At 44.6% G+C, this 22127-nt stretch overlaps 3 protein-coding genes and 1 non-coding gene across 5 annotated transcripts; 1 reads left to right on the top strand and 3 right to left on the bottom strand.

Moving 5' to 3' along the window:
* Positions 1-7721: 7721 nt before the first annotated feature.
* On the bottom strand, positions 7722-7857 carry LOC117841772 (small nucleolar RNA Z247). Its single transcript, XR_004637357.1, has one exon. It is a non-coding gene; the product is annotated as a small nucleolar RNA Z247 (small nucleolar RNA).
* A 2499-nt stretch (positions 7858-10356) lies between these two features.
* Positions 10357-16956, top strand: LOC117841709 (translation initiation factor IF-2, chloroplastic). The gene is made up of 13 exons (XM_034722186.2): positions 10357-10511; positions 11184-12641; positions 12724-12756; positions 13155-13268; positions 13370-13519; positions 13609-13707; positions 13803-13865; positions 13946-14101; positions 14233-14298; positions 14893-15129; positions 15214-15489; positions 15831-16019; positions 16368-16956. The coding sequence occupies exons 2-13, from the start codon at positions 11259-11261 to the stop codon at positions 16527-16529; spliced, it is 2928 nt and encodes a 975-aa protein (XP_034578077.1). The 5' UTR covers positions 10357-10511; positions 11184-11258; the 3' UTR covers positions 16530-16956.
* A 783-nt stretch (positions 16957-17739) lies between these two features.
* LOC117841715 (uncharacterized) lies at positions 17740-18815 on the bottom strand. Its single transcript, XM_034722194.2, has one exon. It carries the CDS (start codon positions 18418-18420, stop codon positions 18055-18057), a length of 366 nt encoding a protein of 121 aa, XP_034578085.1. The 5' UTR covers positions 18421-18815; the 3' UTR covers positions 17740-18054.
* Positions 18816-18965: 150 nt separating this feature from the next.
* On the bottom strand, positions 18966-21913 carry LOC117841711 (epimerase family protein SDR39U1 homolog, chloroplastic). 2 transcript variants are annotated; one of them, XM_034722188.2, is made up of 12 exons: positions 21710-21913; positions 21524-21596; positions 21354-21413; positions 21156-21274; positions 21041-21085; positions 20859-20940; positions 20652-20713; positions 20384-20489; positions 20203-20263; positions 19963-20033; positions 19309-19448; positions 18966-19198 (listed from the first exon to the last, which is right to left on the bottom strand). In XM_034722188.2, exons 1-12 carry the CDS (start codon positions 21848-21850, stop codon positions 19091-19093), a joined length of 1068 nt encoding a protein of 355 aa, XP_034578079.1. In that variant the 5' UTR covers positions 21851-21913; the 3' UTR covers positions 18966-19090. The 2 variants fall into 2 exon arrangements, with proteins under 2 accessions (XP_034578079.1, XP_034578080.1); XM_034722189.2 differs by having other exon boundaries at positions 21713-21913.
* Positions 21914-22127: the final 214 nt, after the last annotated feature.

Raw genomic sequence — 22127 nt, 5'->3', positions numbered from 1 at the left:
AGACTAGAAAATAGCCTCCGGACCCATTTTCGGCCATGAAAACATGTGCTATAGGTCACGGGAGCCCGAAAAAGGCCATACAGGCCACCGAGGTTGAAAACGTGGGGGACGGACCGAAGATGTGAAAATGGCCTCGGACCCATTTTTGGTAAGAAAAACATGTGCTCTAGGTTATGGGAGGCCGAAAACGGCCACACCAGCAACCGGGGTCGAAAACATGGAGGATGGACCGAAGACGTGAAAATGGCCTTCGGACCCATTTTTGGCAGGAAAACGTGTGCTATGGGTCACGGGAGAATGAAAACAGCCACACCGGCCACTGGCGTCGAAACGTGGGGGATGGACTGAAGACGTGAAAATGGCCTCCAGACGCATTTTTGGCCAGGAAAACGTGTGCTATAGGTCACGGGAGCCCGAAACTGGCGTTACCGGCCACCGGGGTCGAAAACGTCGGGGATGGACCGAAAAAATGAAAATGACCTCCGGAGCTATTTTCGGCCACGAAAATGTGTGCTATAGGTCACGGGAGCCCGAAAACGGCCGCACCGACCACTGGGGTCGAAAACGTGGAGGATGGAACGAAGACGTGAAAATGGCCTCCGGACGCGTTTTTGCCAGGAAAACGTGTGCTATAGGTCACGGGAGCCTGAAACTGGCATGACCGGCCACCGAGGTCGAACACGTGGGGGATGGACATGAGATGTGAAAATGGCCATCGGACCCATTTTCGGCCATGAAAACGTGTCCTATAGGTCACAAGAACCCGAAAACGGCCACACCGGCAACCGGGGTCGATAACGTGGGTATGGTTCCGAAGCCGTGAAAATGGTCTTCGAACCCAATTTCGGCCAAGAAAACGTGTGCTATAGATCACGGGAGCCCGAAAACGGCGACACCGGCCACTGGGGTCAATAATGTGTGGAATATTCCGAAACCGTGAAAATGGCCTCCGGACCCGTTTTCGTCCACGAAAACGTGTGCTATAGCTAATGGGAGCCCGAAAACGGCCATACCAGCCACCGAGGTCGAAAATGTGGGGGATGGACCGAAGACATGAAAAAGCCTCCGGACCCGTTTTCGACCACGAAAACGTGTGTTATAGGTCACGGGAGCCCGAAAACGGTCACACCGGCCACCGGGGTCGAAAACGTGGGCGATGGACCAAAAACAAGAAATTGGCCTCCAGACCTATTTTCGCCCATGAAAACGTGTGCTATAGGTCACGGGAGCCCCAAAAAGGCCATAACGGCCACCGAGGTCGAAAACGTGGGGGACGAACCGAAGACATGAAAATGGCCTCGAACCCATTTTTGGCAAGAAAAACATGTGCTATAGGTTACGGGAGCCCGAAAACGGTCACACCAGCAACCGGGGTCGAAAACGTGGGGGATGGAACGAAGACGTGAAAATGGCCTCCGGACGTGTTTTTGCCAGGAAAACGTGTGCTATAGGTCACGGTGGCCCGAAAATGGTCACACCGACCACCGGGGTCGAAAACGTGGGGGATGGATCGAAGACTAGAAAATAGCCTCCGGACCCATTTTTGACCATGAAAACGTGTGCTATAGGTCACGGGAGCCCGAAAAAGGCCATAACGGCCACCGAGGACGAAAACGTGGGGGACGGACCGAAGACGTGAAAATGGCATCGGACCCATTTTTAGCAAGAAAAACATGTGCTATAGGTTACGGGAGCCCGAAAACTGCCACACCAGCAACCGGGGTCGAAAACATGGAGGATGGACTGAAGACGTGAAAATGACCTTCGGACCTATTTTTTAGCAGAAAACGTCTTTTATGCACTCAGTGCCAGGTTTTTTCTACTCTATCTGCCTGCTAGCTGTCCTGATCCTGGCCCAGATTCAATTGGTCGTTTAAAAAGTAAAGGACAAAACCGAGTCTCTAGTGAAAGTTAGACGACAAAATTTGCTATTCCACCATCAAAAAACTTAGGCTCCCGAGGGAGGCCTAGCACCTAGCAACATTTGAAACACTGGGATTCCACTGTCTTCCCACCTACCGCCACTCTTCCAATTCCACCTTCCCACCTACTTGATCTTAAGCAGCTCAACACATAAACGCACATGTTCTTCCTAAAATAATACAGAGAAGATGGACTAAATATCAAATCAACACTGCACATAAGATGTTTGATCAAACTCACATTCTATAATACTCCTGGAGCTGGCCGTCAGCTAACGGCAGTTTTCCACTTTTATCTTGTCCTTGCTCATTCAATTCCTCAAGAGCTTTTGTGGGACATCAACTAGAGAACTTTGCAGCCTTCTCATCTCTTCCAGATGCTTTTTGTTATCATCCTTGTTTTTCTCAATCTCTTTCTTGCAACTTTTGATTTTTGATTTGAGCCAAGATATTTGCTCTTTCAATTTAAGAAGCTCAGGTTGCTGAAAATAAAGATATAATTACATTATACAATTTTACTAGCATGACCACTTGAATGAAGTACAAAGATACTGGTACATCACTTAAAATTCTACAGGGCAAACCTCCTATTAGTTATTATCAAGGGTTCCTAGCAATAACTTCTCTGCAGCAAACAAGTATCACTGAACTAGTGCAAAACATGGAGGACTTAACAAAGAGAGCAAGAATGATGAATTAAAAGCAAAAGATACATTCAGCAATTTCATAATGATTATGTTTGTACGAGCACCCAAATAATTTAGTAACAATAGCAGAAAATTGACATATGCGGAAAACTAAGCTAAAAGAGCATTAAATGGCAGCATATAAGTTATCACTGAACCCATTCACCAACAGCAACAACAACAACGCAAAAGTCCCAAGCAAGCTGGTTAGGCTATCGTTGAACCATGCAAATCCATGATATTATACATGTCCACAACGAAAGTTTTGGTGGAGCAAAAGAGTGAATAGAAAAGCACTTACCTTCTTGTCGAGTTCAAGCTTTTTCTTGGCTATACTCTTCTCGCACAATGTCATTTTCTTCAGAAAACCACTTTGCTCCTTTTTTGCAGTTAGTTCATTTTCAGCAGATTGATTCTCTTCCTGCACTTGCTGAAGAGACTCTCTGTCCTCTGCAAGCTCAGCCTCCATTTTCTCTGTCTTTTTCGATGGTATAGAGTTGCCACAGGGAATGCTCTGTCTTCAACGAAGGAATCAAGGAGTGAGCATAATTAAATAAACTGCAGGCAAAGCTCGAGCAAAGACTAACTGCAGGCAAAGCTCCTCGGGGTTCTTGGAGGCGATGGATTCCACATCACCCTGCAGTGCCCATCGTCAGTGGCCACAAATAAACCCTAGATTAAAAACCGCAAATTATCAGGGAGATACAATGACGAAGGGAATAAATGGAGAGACCTGAAGACGAGGAAGTTGCGGGCCTTTACGAGAGGATGCCGAGGGATCTGAGCTTGGCGTTGTAGTCGTCCCAGGAGACAAGGCGGCCGTCGATGCGGTACTCACTGCCGCCGGCGCCGGTGATGGGTGCGGGTGAATTGGAGCTCCTCCTGGTTGGTTTGGCTGTAGACGAGGCGGACGGAAGCCCTGCGACCCTTGGCCTCCTTGTCGCGGTCGTCGAGGGCGTAGATGAGGTCCTCCGAGCACGAAGCTGATGGCATCCATCAGGTTCGACTTGCCGGCGCCATTGGGGCCGATGATGGCCGTGGAATCGAAGAAGGGCCCAATCGTCTTCGTACCACCCTTGTACTGAAAGAATTATAGTAGATTGGTAAACGTGGCTACCTTACCCGGCTCGCCATCGGTTCCGTGTTTATATAGGGACAATCCCCCTCAAGATTACATGTTGTTTACAATCGTAATTAGCAAGGGTACTCGGTCTCTATTACATATATCTCTATCTCTATGCCGAGTCCAAGCTGACTACGAATACCAGTCCCAGGCGCATATGCATGTTATACACTCCATGCATATTACGTTTTACATAAGCCGAACCTATTTGCTATTCTAACAGCCTCCCGCAATCTCAACTGATCTTGCTTGTCAGGTTGAGATTGTTTCGAAACTCTATGAATTTCTGAGTTGCCAACGGCTTTGTAAATCCATCTGCCACTTGATCTCTAGAAGGAATGAACCGAATTTGCAACTGCTTCCTGGTAACCCTTTCTCTCACAAAATGAAAATCAATCTCGATGTGTTTTGCCCTTGCATGAAACACTGGATTAGCTGAGAGATAAGTGGCTCCAAGATTATCACACCATAAGCACGGAATCTGAGCTATCCGCACACCTAGTTCTTGCAACAGCGCTTCCACCCATATAAGTTCAGCAGTAGCATTTGCTAATGACTTATATTCAGCTTCCGTGCTTGATCTTGACACAGTAGGTTGCTTTCTAGCGCTCCACGATATTAAGTTAGGTCCAAGGAATATTGCAAAACCACCGGTAGATCTTCTGTCATCAATCGAGCCTGCCCAATCTGCATCCGAAAATGCACTAAGCAGAGTTGAATCGGAAGGTCGAATAGTTAAGCCAACGTCCATAGTTCCTTGAGTGTATCGCAGGATCCTCTTTACTGCACTCCAGTGAGCCGTAGTTGGAGCATGTAGATACTGACAGACTTTATTTACTGAGTATGCGAGGTCAGGCCGGGTGAGAGTCAGATATTGCAATGCTCCTACTATGCTCCTGTACCGCGTCCCATCTTCTAGTGACAATGGCATGCCATCTTCCCCTGACAATTTTTCTGTTGCGGACAATGGAGTAGGTGCACTTTTGCACTTCAGCATGCCAACCCTTGTTAAAATATCAGACGCATATTTCCCTTGCGAAAGCTGCAAACCACCATTCACCTTTTTTACTTCGATGCCAAGGAAGTAATTCAGATCTCCTAGATCCTTCAGGGCAAACTCTTCTCGAAGTTTGTTGAGTAAATCAGTCACGGCTTGAGGAGAGGAACTTGTAACAATTATATCATCCACATAAATGAGCATGTATATAGTGATGTTTCCACTAGAGTATATAAAGAGGGACGTATCTGATTTTGATGGTCGAAATCCAAGCGCGCACAACTTTGTGCTCAACCTTGAGTACCAAGCTCTCGGAGCTTGTTTTAATCCATACAGTGCCTTGTCCAGCTTGCAAATGTAGTTAGGCTTTGACTGATCTTCGAAACCCGGTGGTTGCTTCATGTAAACCTCTTCTTCCAGAACACCATGAAGAAACGCGTTCTTCACATCTAATTGCCGTAAGCACCAGGCCCTTGATACTGCAATAGACAATACCAATCTTATTGTAGCAATTTTAACCACAGGACTAAAGGTGTCTTCATAGTCGATCCCATATCTTTGCTTAAACCCTTTTGCGACTAATCGAGCTTTGTAGCGATCAATACTCCCATCAGATTTCCTCTTTAACTTATACACCCATTTGCAGTCTATCAAATTTATGTCTTGCCTTGGAGGAACAAGATGCCATGTGTTGTTCTTGTGTAATGCCATTATCTCTTCTTCCATCGCATGAGTCCACTTTGGATTGCTCAGAGCTTCAGCAAGATTATCAGGTTCCCCTGTCGAACAGTAGCTGGAGTATCGAATTGTTCCATCTGTGAAAACTTTTGGCTTAAAAACCCCACTTTGTGATCTCGTGTTTGGGCGAGCAGCTGCTGAGGTCGCAAGTTCGGGCACAACATTGCCATCTGCACGCGATCCAGGTTCTGCCGCGGAGGATCGTACAGAGGTGGAGCCTCCCGCGCTCCCGTCAGCCAGCCCGGGCTCGACACGCCCATGCCGTGACGCGGGATGACTCCGCGCGCTGCCAGCCGGCGCTAGCGCTGCACCGCTGCTGCTGTCGCCAGGTGCTGCCGCCGCCGAATCCGCATTGCCTTCCGTGCCAGATGCTGTTGGAAAATCCTCCTGGATTTCAGCACCCGTGTCTCTATCCAGAAACGGAGAATTTTGCTGCTGCTGTCTGTTTTGAGTTGAGTTTTCACCAGCGAGTGCTCCTTCGTGATCCTGCACACCAATCACATCACTAGAAGGCATGTCAAGGTTATGGTCATCAGTAATTATTGGTTCATTGCTATTTGCTCCCCCCGGATTGGTGGCGTAAAGATCTTCAGAAAGGAGTAAAATTTCTTGTCGAAGACGAGCTCCTGCATTCTCATGTAGCATCTCAAAAGGAAACACGGTCTCGTCAAAGATAACATCGCGTGAGATATACACACGCCCTGATGAGATGTCTAAGCATTTGAAGCCTTTATGGAGGGGACTATAGCCAAGGAAGGCACATCGCGTAGAACGGAAGGAAAGCTTCTTATTGTTGAAGGGTCGTAAATTGGGCCAGCAGGCACACCCGAACACACGCAAGGACATATAGTCAGGTTCTTCTTGGAGGAGGAGCTCAGTTGGGGTGTGAAGATTAAGGACCTTGCTAGGCAGAAGATTGATGAGGTGTGTGGCTGTGAGGAACGCTTCGTCCCAAAACTTTAATGGCATGGAGGCTTGTGCGAGGAGAGCGAGGCCAACGTCGACGATGTGACGATGCTTTCTCTCAGCCATGCCATTCTGTTGATGAGCATGAGGGCAAGAGACGCGATGAGAGATCCCTATCTGTTTAAAGAAGGTATTTAGCTTCTCATACTCGCCACCCCCAATCAGTTTGCATGGATAAAATCTTTCGGCTAAACTTTCTTTCTACGAGTTGCTGGAAGTCACGAAAGACAGCAAAGACATCAGATTTTTGTCGAAGAAGATATATCCAGGTGTACTTGCTATAGTCGTCAATAAAGCTCACATAGTAGTTGTACCGCCCTACAGATGTAGGTGCAGGACCCAGACATCGGAGTGAATTAGAGCAAGCGGAATGGTAGAGATGTTCTGAGACTTGGAGTAGGGAAGTTGATGGCTCTTGGCACGCTGACAAGAATCACAAACAGATGTGGTACTATCATCATTAATAAAGGGAAGATCATTATTTTTGAGGACATGAGTAACAATGGGAAGAGCAGGATGTCCTAGGCGACTATGCCATTGCTTAATGGATGGCCTACTTATTACAAAAGATTGTTTTCTCCAACTATTATCTAGGGAGCTCGGCACCAAAGGGTAAAGACCACCCTTACATCTTCCTTGATGTAGAATTCTCCTCGTTGCCCGGTCCTTAATAAGGAAAAAAGTGGGATGAAATTCAAAATAAGCATCATTAACACGAGCTAAACGGTGAACGGAAGCAAGATTTTTGTTAGCTGATGGGACATGGAGGACATCTTTTAGAAGGAGGTTTCGAATTGGGGATTGCAAAATAGAATAACCAATATTACTAATGCTCATACCTGAACCACTAGCAGTGTGGACTTGATCACAGCCGCCATACTTCTCCCGAACAGTCATCTTGTCGAGGTCCGAAGTAATATGATCAGTTGATCCACTGTCCACATACCAATTTGTATCAACACCATCGTATGTAGCATTGGCAGCTGTTTTGTTGCTCACGTTGGGCTGAAAATCCTCCTCAAACCTGTGCCAACACTCAAGAGCCGAATGGTTTGGTTTATCACAGATTTGGCACCTTGGCTTTGAGGTACCTTGCCCGTCGAACCTCAGGTTGGTGGACTGATTTTGTCGTCCACCAGTACCTCGACCTCCTCGGCCTCCACGTCCACGAAATCCTCCTGATCGACCACGATTAAAGTTGCTGCCTCCACCGCGACCACGGGACGAAGAGAAGTTTGCTGAAGATTGGTATTGTCCACCTTGGTTTTGCAGCATCTCAAGTCTTGTTTCATACGACATTACTTGAGCATATAATTCAGACAAGGGAATTGGATCCAACCTGCCCATAACCGAAGTCACAATTGGATTATAGTCCGCATCTAATCCGGTGAGTATGAAGGAGACCATCTCATCGTCTTCTATTTTCTTGCCAGCGGCTGCCAATTCATCACCTAAAGCCTTCATCTTGTTGAAGTATTCAGATGTACTCATACTTCCTTTCTTCAAAGTAGAAATCTGCATGCGTAGGTTTGTCACTCTCGCACGCGATTGCGCTGAGAACATTGTCTCTAGCGCCGCCCAAACAGCAGCTGCAGAATCTAGCGTCGCAACTTGGCCCAACACATCTTTCGAAACTGAATTAAAAAGGAAAGCAAGCACCTGCTGGTCTTGAGCAAGCCATGCTGAATATGCTGGATTGACGTGGATCTCTTTCGTCTTGTCGTCCCTCACAACTTCTATGGTCATTGACGGCGACTTGAAGGATCCATCAATGATCCCCATGAGCTGAGCGCCTCTAATGGGGGGAAGGACTTGCGCCTTCCAAAGGACATAGTTGTCCCGGGTGAGCTTCTCGGTAACTTGTGGCCCTAGGGGCGCAACAGAGGGGGCGCTGGATGATGACGCCATAATCGAGGCTAGCAATTAGATGTATTGGAAGAAGACAGCTCTGATTACCATGAAAGAATTATAGTAGATTGGTAAACGTGGCTACCTTACCCGGCTCGCCATCGGTTCCGTGTTTATATAGGGACAATCCCCCTCAAGAGTACATGTTGTTTACAATCGTAATTAGCAAGGGTACTCGGTCTCTATTACATATATCTCTATCTCTATGCCGAGTCCAAGCTGACTACGAATACCAGTCCCAGGCGCATATGCATGTTATACACTCCATGCATATTACGTTTTACATAAGCCGAACCTATTTGCTATTCTAACATGTACGACTTGAAGTTCTCCACCTCCAGCCGGTGGATCCGACCGCCGCCACCGTCGGTATGTCGCTGGTGCGCCCATCCTCCGCCGCCGCCGCCGCCATCTTCTTCCCTCCACCTTCAAGCTAGGGTTTCGACCGGACCGGAGACATTCGAAAACAGACAGACGGGAGGGAAGGGGATGAAGACGAAGGGAGCGCAAGAGCACCCCGGCCCCTGGGGTGATGCCCAAGCAACGGTCCAGATGCACCGCATTTTTGGACGGCGGGCAAGAATCGTGAAAAGGACGGGGACTTTAATGCAAAAGTGCAACATAAACGGTTGATGCAACTACAGTTTGGTTAAAAATGAGTGATAATTGCTTTCAAAAACAAATGAGTGATAATTAGAAATACTAAACATGAGCTAATTATAAAACTAATTGTAGAAGTCCTGGACTAATTCACGAGACGAATCTATTAAGCATCATTAATCCATCATTAGCAAATGGTTACTGTAGCACCACATTGTCAAATCCTGTACTAATAAGGTTTAATAGATCCATCTTGTGAATTAGCCTCCATCTGTGCAATTAGTTTTGTAATTAGACTATGTTTTTTTAATACTTTAATTAGTATCAAACATCTGATATGACAGGGACTAAAGTTTGGCTCATACGAGTTAAACATCATGTTAGTGTGTCGTGCCACGTTGGCGTGCCGGGTAAGTTGGTTCCAAGTGGGTTAGGCTCGAGAGCCCCATTTCTCCCTCCCACAAGTGAGCTGTGTACCTATCTCCATGTTAGTAAATTGTATCAAATAATTCAATTAGGAGAGAATATAAACTTTAGTGACTATTCAAACCAATCTTCTTTACAAATTCAATAGTAAGAGGGTGTTTGGATACGAGGTGTTAAACTTTAACAGTGTCACATCGAATGTTCGGATGCTAATTAGGAGAACTAAACATGAGCTAATTATAAAACTAATTGCAGAACCCTGTGCTAATTCGCGAGACGAATCTATTAAACCTAATTAATCCATCATTAGCAAATGGTTATTGTAGCACCACATTGTCAAATCATGGACTAATTAGGCTTAATAGATTCGTCTCGCGAATTAGACTCCATCTGCGCCATTAGTTTTGTAATTAGCCTATGTTTAATACTTCTAATTAGCATTCAAACATCCGATGTGACGGGTGTTAAACTTTAACACCTTATTGCCAAACCGGCCCTAAGAGAAGAATGGTGTCTTACAAACCTTGAACGAAGCATATAGTCGATAGAAATGGTATTTTAAAATTATGGATGCATGCCAACATGTCGCGAACACGTAGTACGAAGGATAAAATTGAATTGCGCCTATTTGACTCCCTGCTACTGTCACATCGAATATTGGATATTGGATACTAATATTAAACATAGATGGAGTCTAATTGACAAGATGAATCTATTAAGCCTAATTAGTCCATAATTTGACAATGTGGTGTTACAGTAACCATTTACTAATGATGGATTAATTAGTCTTAATAGATTTATCTCGCGAATTAGCTCAGGAATCTGCAATTAGTTTTATAATTAGCTCATATTTAGTCTTTCTAATTAACATCCGAACATCCGCTAAATTTTAGCACCTGTATCGGATTAATTTCTGACTTTTTGAAATATAAAATATTAGTCTTAAAAAGATTATTTTAAAAAAAATCGTTCAATCCAATACACAAGCAAATCCAACCGTCCAACCAACCTTATCTCATCCCCTACCGTACTCCTCTCCACAGCCACAGCTGCGCCTTCTTCTCCGTCCGAGCTCAGCCGCTCTCTTCCTCTCCGATTCGTGCTCGTCCAGCTCTGGTGGGTAGTGGTAGACGGCCGGCGACGGGGTGGGTCCTCCTCCTCCTGCTGCTCCTCCTTCCTCTCGGATTCAGGCATGGTGGTGGCTGGGTTGGGTTTCGGGTTCGTGGTGGTCGGGGGAGGTTCTCCATGGCCGGCGGGCTTAGAGGAGTGTCTGGCGGCGGTGATAGGCACGGCAGCGGTGGCAGATTGAGGGTGGCGAGGAGAGGACGCGTGGACGTCGCCGTCCGGGCGGCGGACGACAACCGGCGGGAAGGGCCGACGGCGGGGGCGAGCGCCTTGTGGGTGGCGCGGCCGGCGGTGCCATTGCCGGCGGACGGAGGCCGGCGGCGGCAGGGGCAGTCCGGTTTCATTGAACCTGGACGAATTGCTCGTATTGCTAACCAAAATCTTTTCTTTGCTGCATGTGAACACTGAAATCCAAACCTTTCCGTAAGGAATTGTGTACGGAGGTTTAGTTTCTGCGTCGTAGAGTTGCAAATTCGATTCATTTTCTCAAATGTGTGGATATTCTTATATCAAATCTGAAAGTGCTTGTGTAAATTTTTATTTGGTTTTTCACTGAATTTGGTTACTGTTCCAATATTTGACCTTTCCGGTGCTGTCTTAGAATTTTGAAATTTCTTACCAAAGGCTTCTATTTGGGAGTGTTCGCTGGGTTCTAGTTCCAAATTTTGATTCTGTATTTGATTCTCCAACAGGTGGCTCTGCTACTGGAACACCTTGTGTTCTCAAGCTTAATGAGTGCGAGGGAGTCTTGCTAAGAGTATATCGCCATGGCATCTCCTGCTTCCGTCACAAACCTCGGAAGCAATGGGAGGCCTGGCGTGCTTCCAGCGGCTGTTGCAAGGAGGGCGCACCTGGTCACAAGGATCAGTTTCACTGGGTTTGACGGCATTCGGCGCTGGCATTACGAGCCTGGGAGGCTATGCAAGTGCATGGTCATTACTAATCTGATTGAGGAGAAGGGTGTTCAGTTCTCATCAAGAGGGAGTGTCAGTGTGAAAGCTGATGATGACAATGATCTGCTTCTGAAGCCGCCGCAGAAGCCAGTCCCGCCACAGAAACCAGTCCGTCCAAATGGGCCACTAGAGGGCATGAAAACGGCATCACTGCCTGATCGGAAGCCAGCAGGAGCAACTTTAGATGACAGAGAGAAGGTCAGGGAGTCGTTGGATGCTGTATTGGAGAAGGCAGAAAAGCTTGAGGTCTCGAGCTCTGGAAATGGAGATGGTGGAAATGCCATGTCCAAGCAGAATGATGTTTCGATGGGCAATGGTCCAGGGGCAACAGCAGTGGAGGAGGGTGGAAATTCAAGGAAGACAAAAACACTGAAGAGTGTATGGCGAAAGGGGAACCCCGTACCGACTGTACGTAAGGTGATTAGAGAGCAACCACGAACAGAAAGTAGGAATCAGTCTGTACCTGCCGCTAAACCTCCAGTGTCATCTCCATCCAAACCAGTGCCTCCGCTACTATCAAAGCCTTCTGTAGCACCGCCACCTCGTCGGCCTGTCAAGTCTGATACATCAAAGGACAAAAAGGGACCTATCCTGATAGATAAATTTGCTTCCAAGAGGGCAACGATTGATCCAGTTGTTCCTGAGGAATTGTTAGATCCACTAAAGCCAGTACGAGGACCGTCAGCAAAAGTCAGAGTTGATCGTCGCAAAAAACCGGAAACACAAGCTGGTTCCCGCCGACGTATGACCAACGATGATGGATTAGTTGATGAGGATACTGCTGATGTGCCGATTTCTGGTGTTCCAGTGCGCAAGGGTAGAAGGTGGAGCAAGGCCAAACGTCGGGCTGCAAGGCTTGAGGCTATGCAAGCCGAAGAGCCAGTCAGAGTTGAGATCCTTGAAGTAGGTGAAGAAGGTATGCTGATAGAGGACTTGGCATATGAATTGGCAGTTAGTGAATCAGAAATTTTGCGCTTCTTATCTGTGAGAGGAGCTATGCTTGATAATGTTCAGACTCTGGATAAAGATTTGGTTAAGATGGTTTGCATGGAATATGATGTTGAAGTACTAGAAAGTGGTCCCATGAAAGTGGAGGAAATGGCAAAGAAAAAGGAGTTCCTTGATGAGGAAGATTTAGATAAATTGGAAGCGAGACCTCCCATTGTGACTATCATGGGGCACGTTGATCATGGGAAGGTACCAAGTCTGATGCCAAATTTTGGAACTCCCGTATTTTCTAAAGTTTTGGATGTATAACACTTACATTTTTTGTTTGCAGACAACTTTGTTGGACTATATACGCAAGAGCAAGGTAAACTCACAGTATCTTCTCTTTAATACTCCCTCCGCCATCAAATATAAGGCATCCAAGCATTCAAATTTTATCCTCAAATATAAGGCATTCTAGATACATTTGGTTGATTGCTCAATCAATTCTCCTCGGAGTTTGGCATGATTAGTTTGGCTGATTAGGGATTGGTTGAAGTGGGCTTCTATTTTTCCACAACTGCCATTAAAACAACCACGCAACACAACTCTCAACTCATGGTGCATGTTGTCATCTTCTGCCCGTCCTCCTAATATGTCCTGTATTTCAGGATGGATGTTCCTTCTGTCAGTGATATATGGAAGTTGTTGATTTATTCTGGACATAGTGATAGAAACTCCTATTTTCTATGAATTATTGATCCAACCAAAGTTTCCTTACAGGTGGTGGCATCTGAAGCTGGTGGTATAACACAAGGGATTGGAGCATATCAAGTTCTTGTACCAGTTGATGGAAACCCTCAAGCCTGTATTTTTCTGGATACTCCAGGCCATGAGGTATATTTTTTTTGGGTAGTTCACATTTATGTCCTTCTGTTGCAAGTACACCGATGTGTATAAGGTATGACATTACCTTTCCTAATTCTTTGATATGACAGGCTTTTGGTGCAATGAGAGCTCGAGGAGCTAGAGTAACTGATATTTGTATCATTGTTGTGGCTGGGGATGATGGCGTTCAGCCACAAACAAGTGAGGCTATTGCGCATGCAAGGGCAGCCGGAGTACCTATTATAATAGCAATAAACAAGGTATTTTCAAATCTTTTCTTTTTATGTATTCTATTAGTAGAAATTGTTACGCCCACTCTTTTTATAATTTAGTCAATTCATCGAAGTAGATAGACAAGGAGGGAGCTAATCCAGAACGAGTCATGCAAGAGCTTTCCCAAATTGGACTTATGCCGGAGATGTGGGGTGGTGATACCCCAATGATTCAGGTTTCTGATTGTCACAATTTTAAAACAGAAGTTCAACAGTATATCATCTTATTACCTATTTGAGCCATTTTAAACTTTTAATTGATATCCTCCAGATAAGTGCTCTTACTGGAGACAATGTTGATGAACTTTTGGAGACTGTCATGCTTGTTGCTGAGGTATATTTCTGTTTGCACAATGTTTTTAAGTAATCTATTCAGCTTCTTTTTTATTTAAACTTTTGTGTGCAATTTTGAAGTTGCAAGAATTAAAGGCCAATCCCCATAGAAATGCAAAGGGCACTGTTATTGAAGCATGTCTTGACAAGGCCAAAGGGCCTCTTGCCACCTTAGTTGTTCAGAATGGAACGTTAAACAAGGCTGATATTATTGTGTGTGGTGAAGCTTTTGGAAAGGTTGGTTTCCTGATTTTCTATTTATCGCATATGATACTATGTTGGAAATATAAGGTAGCTTTAGAAAAGCATACTATAGGGCATATATTGTGGATTATTTGGTATCTGATATCACACTAATATTGTGACAGATCCGCGCGATGTATGATGACCGTGGTAAGCTTGTTGACAAAGCAGGACCATCGAACGCTGTGCAGGTTTTTTTCCCTATTTTCTTCAATTTTCTCTCCTGTGATTCCTTCCTACTTCCTAATTATAACATATTTGACCTAAGGATTTGTACTGGAATTGCCTTTTTATTGCTTTGCGGCAAAATATACGTCAGCTATTGTGAAATCAGAAATTTTGTTTATTTACTAGCAGAAAAAAATTAAAGCATTAGCTTTTGATTCAGATTTTTTAGTGTTGTGCCCCGATTATTGTGACGAGTGTCCGTAACGTTGTATTATGAGAATGCATCAAGACCCTCCCCTTTATTGAAATAAAATATTAGAACAATAAAGCTGGATCTTGATAAGTCACATAGATCACCATGCTAATTCCACTTTATTTTTGCTGCATTAATTGATTAATTATTTGAGAAAGGCTAGATGCAGATTAGTGACAAATTACACAGTTTTCAAGCAGTTGTGACTGAACTTTAGTAAGTCGCTTTGTGCTGGTCATAGATTCTCCTAAGCAGTTTGACAGTGAAAATAGCTGTGTTCCAAACATGCATTATAACCAATGACTGAGCAGTCTTGGAACGGCGGTGTTAAGCATCCTGAACTTTTCTCATAAAATGTTGGCAGGTTATTGGCCTGAATAATGTTCCCCTTGCTGGTGATGAATTTGAGGTTGTTGACAACCTTGATGTTGCACGTGAAAGGGCGAATGAGCGTGCTGGAACACTGCGCATAGAAAGGATATCTGCAAAAGCTGGTGAAGGGAAAGTCACACTCTCATCAATTGCAGCATCAGTTTCATCTGCAAAGCAAGCTGGAATTGATACACATGGGCTAAATGTCATCCTAAAAGTTGATTTTCAGGTAGTGGCAACACTTGCGAGCGATGTGGACCTTTATTTAATATCTTGTCCTTTCTTTTTAAACAAAGTAACAATTGATCAACAGGGTACGATTGAGGCCATTAGGCAAGCTATCCAGGTGCTACCACAAGAAAATGTCTCTCTGAGGTTCCTACTTCAAGCTCCTGGTGATGTGAGTGTTAGCGATGTTGATCTGGCTGTTGCTTCGGAAGGAATTATATTTGGCTTTAATGTCAGAGCTCCAGGATCAGTTAAAAACTATGCTAAGAAGAAAAGTGTTGAAATTCGGTTGTACAAGGTGATCTATGATTTGATTGATGATTTGCGGAATGCCATGGAAGGTCTTCTTGAACCTGCTGAGGTAAACAGACACTTTTTTATAACTTTTAAACCAGTTGATTTGATGAAGTCTAAAAAGTCAATGGGCTGTGTAACAAATTGAGGTCAACATGTTTTCAAAGTATAGGTATATCCTTTGCTTTAGGCAGAACAATTGATTTGATCCTTCAACTTTCATCTCAGGTTCAAATTTGTTACTCGACTATCAAATTGGCCAATCTAGACCTCAAAATTTTATTTGATAGTAATATTCTTTACTTTGTCGATTAGGATGCTAGCTGGGAGCTTTCCTGTTTTTTGTAAAGACAAGTTATGTTACTGAACTACTTGTATACTCATCCTCAATACATATTTCTTCTCCAGGAGGAAGTACCAATTGGTACTGCGAAGGTTCGAGCTGTTTTCAGTAGTGGGAGTGGCAAGGTAGCAGGTTGCATGATTACTACAGGAAAAGTTGTTCAAGATTGCAATGTCCGGGTCCTTCGTAAAGGGAAAGAAGTATATGTGGGCTCACTTGATTCCTTGAGAAGGGTGAAAGAAACTGTTAAGGAGGTACTCAAAATCATCAAAATTCCTACTCAGTTCACTTCTTGGCTAAAATATTAATTGAAGAAACAAATTTCACCCTTTATTTTCATGTCTTGCTCAACTGGTTAGGGTGGGAGGTGTGATTGTGCACTCTAACCACCTAGGTTCAAGTCCCCTCTGGCTTGAATTTGGGTGCATATTTCTTCTTAATGAAAAATCACCTAGCTCCTCCTTGGTTGATCTAATTTTTTTTCATGTCTGAACTGTTTTTTTTTCTCAGCGTTACTTTGTTTTGCTCACATGCATGATGTGTTTTTACATGTGAACAAAAAAAATGCTCATGCTGTGAACTGGATTTTTCCTTTCCACTAGGTTGGTGCAGGGCTAGAGTGTGGTATTGGGGTAGATGACTTTGATGAATGGGAGGAAGGCGATGTTGTAGAAGCATTCAACACTGTAAAAAAGGCAAGAACCCTTGAGGAAGCCTCTGCAACCGTGACTGCTGCTCTTAAGGATGCAGGCGTCCAGCTGTAGAATTGGCGATGATCATATGCACTGAGCGGTTTAACAGCTATAGCAGCCTGTGGCCAACAATTTTTTGGCGACGAAGCTGGAGCGCATTGGTCGAGCTGCTAAAGAATCATAAGCATGTACTTGTACAGAAGCAATGTTATGCAGGCCAATTCATGGTGTCTGAACTCCATGTCGCGCCTCCAGAGAGCTGCCTGCTGAAAATTGGTGTACATAGAAAAGATGGGATTAGCTGTTCTACCCTTTTTAGCTTTGCCTCTAACAAGTAGATAATGGATGTGTCTAATTTTGCGACTATTGATTTTTGACACGAGATGTAACCTGCAACGGTGATGCCATCATTGTTCAATCATCATCCATACACTTCATAATTGGTAAAAGATGTATTCTGTGGAGAACATATCAATAAAGAATTAAAAGGAGTGGGAAAGGAGTCTGCTCTCCTAATGTGTTACAAATCTGTCTTGAATCTATTACAAAAGATTCAGTTCATGTTCTAGATCTTATGGGGCCCTGTTGTCTGATCTCTCCCACTTAGCTTATTTGTGGTTTTATGGATCATGTGAAGTTACATAGTTTTAGTTTTGGCCACATGGTATAAGAATTGTAAAAGATACAAAACTGACTGACTAAGAAGTTTGGAAGTGTCAGATTTGGTGACCGACAGTCCAGCAGGGGTTATCCAGGTGGTAGATTTGTAGGCGAGGGAGATCGTAAGATCAAGAACTCGAATGGTAACACAGAGACGCATCTATAATGGCTTCTGCTGGTCATCCTTAAGTCCAGCACACAATTTTAATCCAGATGCTTTACTTGAAGGTCGGTCTCAATTGTGTTTGTCTTCCTGTGATTCATGTTTGCCGTCTTTTGGAATTGTATGAGTCCTTATCAAGAAAGATCAGCTGATTTTTTAAATAGAACATGAAAGTTTGCAATTAGTGATGGATTGAACTTGTACGGTGCTCTCTTCCAACTGGCTTATAACGCTTAAATGTAAATCTAAAATATATTGTTTACGATACATAACATGGATTTTCGAGGAAAGAAACAAAAATATATTTTTATGGGAGTGAGAAAATAATAGTGGCTAATGTTTTGTATCGCTTGAATTGTATTTTGCCCAAAGTCTTGAGAACATAAATAATCCCATGCAAATAGTGTTAATACATTTGTTGCCCGTAGCAACGCACGGGCACGATCCTAGTATCAACAGTAAAAGTATAACTCCAATCTCATTGATTTTACCGTGTATACAAATAAATACAAACATAGACGACTTAATTAGTATACATATATATTTGTAGTAATACATGCCAATAGATACCTAGTTGCTAGATCTAAAAATTATACACATGGTATTGTTACATCCTTGGAACATTTATACTATATATTAAAAAAAGGAAATATCCGGATGACGTGCATGCATGCTTACAGATGGTAGTAAATTAAATGGATATACTTAACCGAACAAGGATGTCGTTGATAATGAAACGAAATGAAATTAAGATGCATGATCTTGGTGGTTACGTTAATGGCCACCAAAACCATGCATCTTAGTTGTTGCTGCGGCCTGTGGTTGTTCTTCTGCCGCCGGCTGCTTCTTGTTGGAAGAAGCTGCAGCTGCTGGTGCCTCCTCGGCATCCTCCTCCTGCAGGTTGGAGCGCCGGCCGCCGTACACGCGCGCGTCGACGTTGGCGTGGAAGCGCGTGGCGCCGGCGATGAGGTCGTTGAGCGCCGCCGCGCCGGCGCGGTTCCTGTGGCGGGCCTCCTGCGTGCGCTTCGACAAGTACTCGTCCACGTCGCCGACCGTGAAATGCGCCGTCGCCGTCGACGCCGCCGCCGCCGCCACCACCACCACCACCAGGCACACCGCCGGCGTCGCTGATGTCGGCATCGTCGTCGTCGTCTTCCTTTCTTCTCTAGTTCTCTTCTTCTTAATATAATTATAACCTGCTTTCTAAGCAATTAATGGTCGATGGATCATTATCATATAATTATTATATAATATCGATCGATGGCCACGGTCGACCGCATGCATGGTGGGGCGCCTCCTGCGCGCCAGCCTTTGCCTATTTTTAATTCCGGCGATGACAAAAATAGCTAGTGCCTATTTTTTTTTTAATGGAGGAAAAATTACAGCAGCCTTGTTTCTGCTCAACTGCTCGGTTTCAACGTTGTTGTTTGCAGATCAGGCAGTCAAAAAAATCAAGTGCCAAAGCAGCGTCAAAACACCCGAGCAATATTTAGCTTTTTCAACATTGGCCCCTTTTACCACCGACCACGCCATGTACAGGGAGAGTATACTCTATGGTCGGCCGTAGAATAGCTTATTCTGTGACCAGCCCATCCAACACGCTAGAATGGTTACAGTAGCCTGAATGGTTTCCAACAACAATGCAGTCGACTTACTGGAATTGATAAAACAACAATGTAGTCGACTTACTAGAATTGATATGTCCATTCTCGAATTGATGAGGTATATCTGCACAGTATATGCACGCATGTGGTGACAAAGGTCCTACTTTAATTTCGTGTAGTGAGAAGAGTTGTTGGTCATTGGCAATCTACAAGTCTTGCGCAATGGCCTTGAGCGCGTCTTCAACATAGGGGTACCTGTAGGAGAAGCCCAGATCCTTGGCCTTCACAGGAACAACCTTTTGTCCTTCCAACACCTGTGCATCGATCCATCAGAATTTACACTGCGTTAGTTATGTATCTATGTAGCAGCATGCATAAGAGTAATAAGTTATTCTGATGCATGACGGTGAGTATGTATTATTACCACAGAAGCACCTTCCCCAAGCACCGCTTTGAGCGCGAATTCCGGCACAGGCAACCAGGAGGGCCGCCCGACGATTCGCCCCAGCCGTTCGCACAGCTCCGACAAGCGCACAGGATTGGGTGCGGTTCCGTTGATTATACCTAACAAACACAAACTAAGGCTACTCTCAATATATGTATATATAGTAACATAAAATGCAAGATACACAGAGAGCATTAATTCCATTGATGTGCTGATAAAACTCCTACAATCAAGTATTATTTTCGTTTCCTATGTATTCAAAGTCACTTAACACAAAGCAATTGCAATGCAAGGCTCGTGGTTTAATTTGTACTACTGGATATACCGCCCAAGCAGTATCTTGTATGTGACTCGGCTTTCTTGACTCTCATCTTTAATTTGTTACCGATTAAACAAATCGCCATCCGTCCCATGTAATAAATGTGCACGATACAAAACGCTCATAGTAGTCTAAATGAAAATAGCAAGTCATCCAATAAATAAAGCTGTTTGCTTGTGAAATAGGGTGCTCGCATGGCTTCTAGCAAGAATGCAAATCATATCACCAATATACTATTGGAGTTGATTGAACGTGCAATTCATGTAAAAGAAAAAGGAGGGTCGAAGAATGTGCGGTGGTGGAAGTGAGATCACCTTTGTACGCAGGGTTAGTTAAAGATTCGTAGATGAGGTTCACCAGGTCGTCCAGATGAATCCAAGAGAACCTAGCAATCAATTCATTGTAGATATATGGCACTAAGTCAGTAAATGTAGTAGGGAGTACAACACGCACACAGGTATTGTCCCAAAGTTGAATGCACTAATCAAATCCATCTGTCTGGAAATGGCATTAACTAGGATCCCAGCGCATATAACAGAAGAAAGAGAAATAACCATTGACGTCCTGTCCCAAGAGGACCACCGGCAAACATCATGAAAAGGGGGATCATCTTTGCTGCAGATGGACGGATAAATTAGGTGAATAATGCAGTGCAAATTGAAATAATCCTTGAACAAAGGGAAAAGGGAAAATGAAAAGAGAAAAGGCAAATGGAATGAAATAAAACCCACCGACCTAGAGCGCCGCCATCCTTGCCAAGAACAACCCCAATCCGGAGAAGCACAAGCCTAACATTCTCCTGGTTTACTTGACGTGCTGTGGCCTCCCATTCTCTGCACACCTGGGTTTTTTACCCATGTTGTAGGGCACGGCCCAGATTGTTGTAAGATGCATGGAGATGGAAATTGACCGATGCATCATGCATGATAATGAGCAATGATCTTTCTTGGAAACATGAAGGCGCTTGAGTAGTGACAAAAGCAGAGCAGGCAATGAATCTAACCTCTGCTAGGTAGTCATTGCCCGATGGACTTGATTCATCGAAGCTATGGATTTCGCTTGTACCTGCAGCATAAATGCATGACATTGATTGGACAGATGGATTGCTCGAGTAGTGACTGTTTCTCTTTCAACTACAGATTAAACCGATGGATGCTAGCTCATTGGCATCGGCAAGATCAGATGGCTAGTTCATGGATTATATGTGTACCGTAGTATCCAATGGCTGTCGCACTCACAAACACTGAGGGTTGAGCGTCAGCATTTCCAGCATGGTTTATGTATTTCACCACCTTGAGCAATAATCAAGTTAGGAACCTACTAGTTGAATTATTATACTAATCGAATAGCTAGAGGAGCCGATAATCCAGACCAGAGGAAACAGGCACGTACCTTTGATGTAACATTGACCCGGCTCCGTTTAATTTCCTGTTTAATCTGCAAAAGAGAAGGTGCTATATTATCTAGTGTGGATGGAAGAGACAAAGCAAAGCAAGGCGGCGTATACCTCCGGTGACCATCTTGTGCTTATGGGCATGCCAGCCAAGTTGACAACAGCAGAGGAGCCTCTGACGCATGCCTCCCAGTCTCCTTGATCGGCTATTGTGACTCCGGGGTACGTGGAAGCTGCAACGGAATGGATATGCAGCATCTGTGATGCCACTTTGCTTATACATTAGTAGAATATACATACGTTGGAGCTTACCAGGAAAGACTGATTTAGCCTTGGTGGCAGACCTTGTTAAGACGCAAACCTTGTGATCATCTGCATGGTCAGGTCAGGTGCGTATGTATGCAGCAGATGCAATGTGATCAAAGATGATGGCTGCTAGTCCATGTGTATATATACAGATACAGCTAGGGATCGGAGCAGACCCGATAGAAGCTTCTGAACCAATCTGCGCCCAATGAAACCTGTGGCTCCGGTGATGGAAACGGTCATGGGAGGCTGAAACAAAAAGCATGGATCTGCAGGATGAGCGGAAGTCTCTTCGGAGTAGTTAGTTCTAGGCAGAGAGATGAATCAATCGATCATCATCTAGAGCAAGCAAGTAACTGAACCACATTATTGTCAGAGTTGAGGGCGCAGCGCAGGCGCGTGAGCCTACGCTTAGCGGCCGCCGTGGAGCTCGGCCTCGGCCGCGAACATCCTCCGATCGGAGGCTTGGGCTTCAGCTTGAGGAAGGGGGTGGGGAAACCCATGGCAGCGGGCGGCGGCAGCAGCAGCAGCAGCAGCAGCAGATACCGCTTGCTTGGCTGGTGGTGGTGGTGGTGGAGGAGGAGGATAAGGGAGGGAGGTGATGGGCTGGGCTGAGCCTGTAATCAATTTTGCAGCTAGCCCAACAATTCCAAGAGCCCACCAGATGCATTCATTGCCCGTATATCCGTTGCTAGTAGTATATCTTTTGAAACAAAAGTTTAAAATGATTTACTTGAAAAGGGTAAAACAAAAGAAAATTTATTAAAAATCCATTCTACC

The sequence above is a fragment of the Setaria viridis genome, chromosome 1 (assembly GCF_005286985.2).
Source record: "Setaria viridis chromosome 1, Setaria_viridis_v4.0, whole genome shotgun sequence".
In the NCBI taxonomy this organism is placed as follows: domain Eukaryota; kingdom Viridiplantae; phylum Streptophyta; class Magnoliopsida; order Poales; family Poaceae; genus Setaria; species Setaria viridis.
Note: the sequence above shows the minus strand (reverse complement) of the source record. Positions and strands in the feature narration are given on the sequence as shown.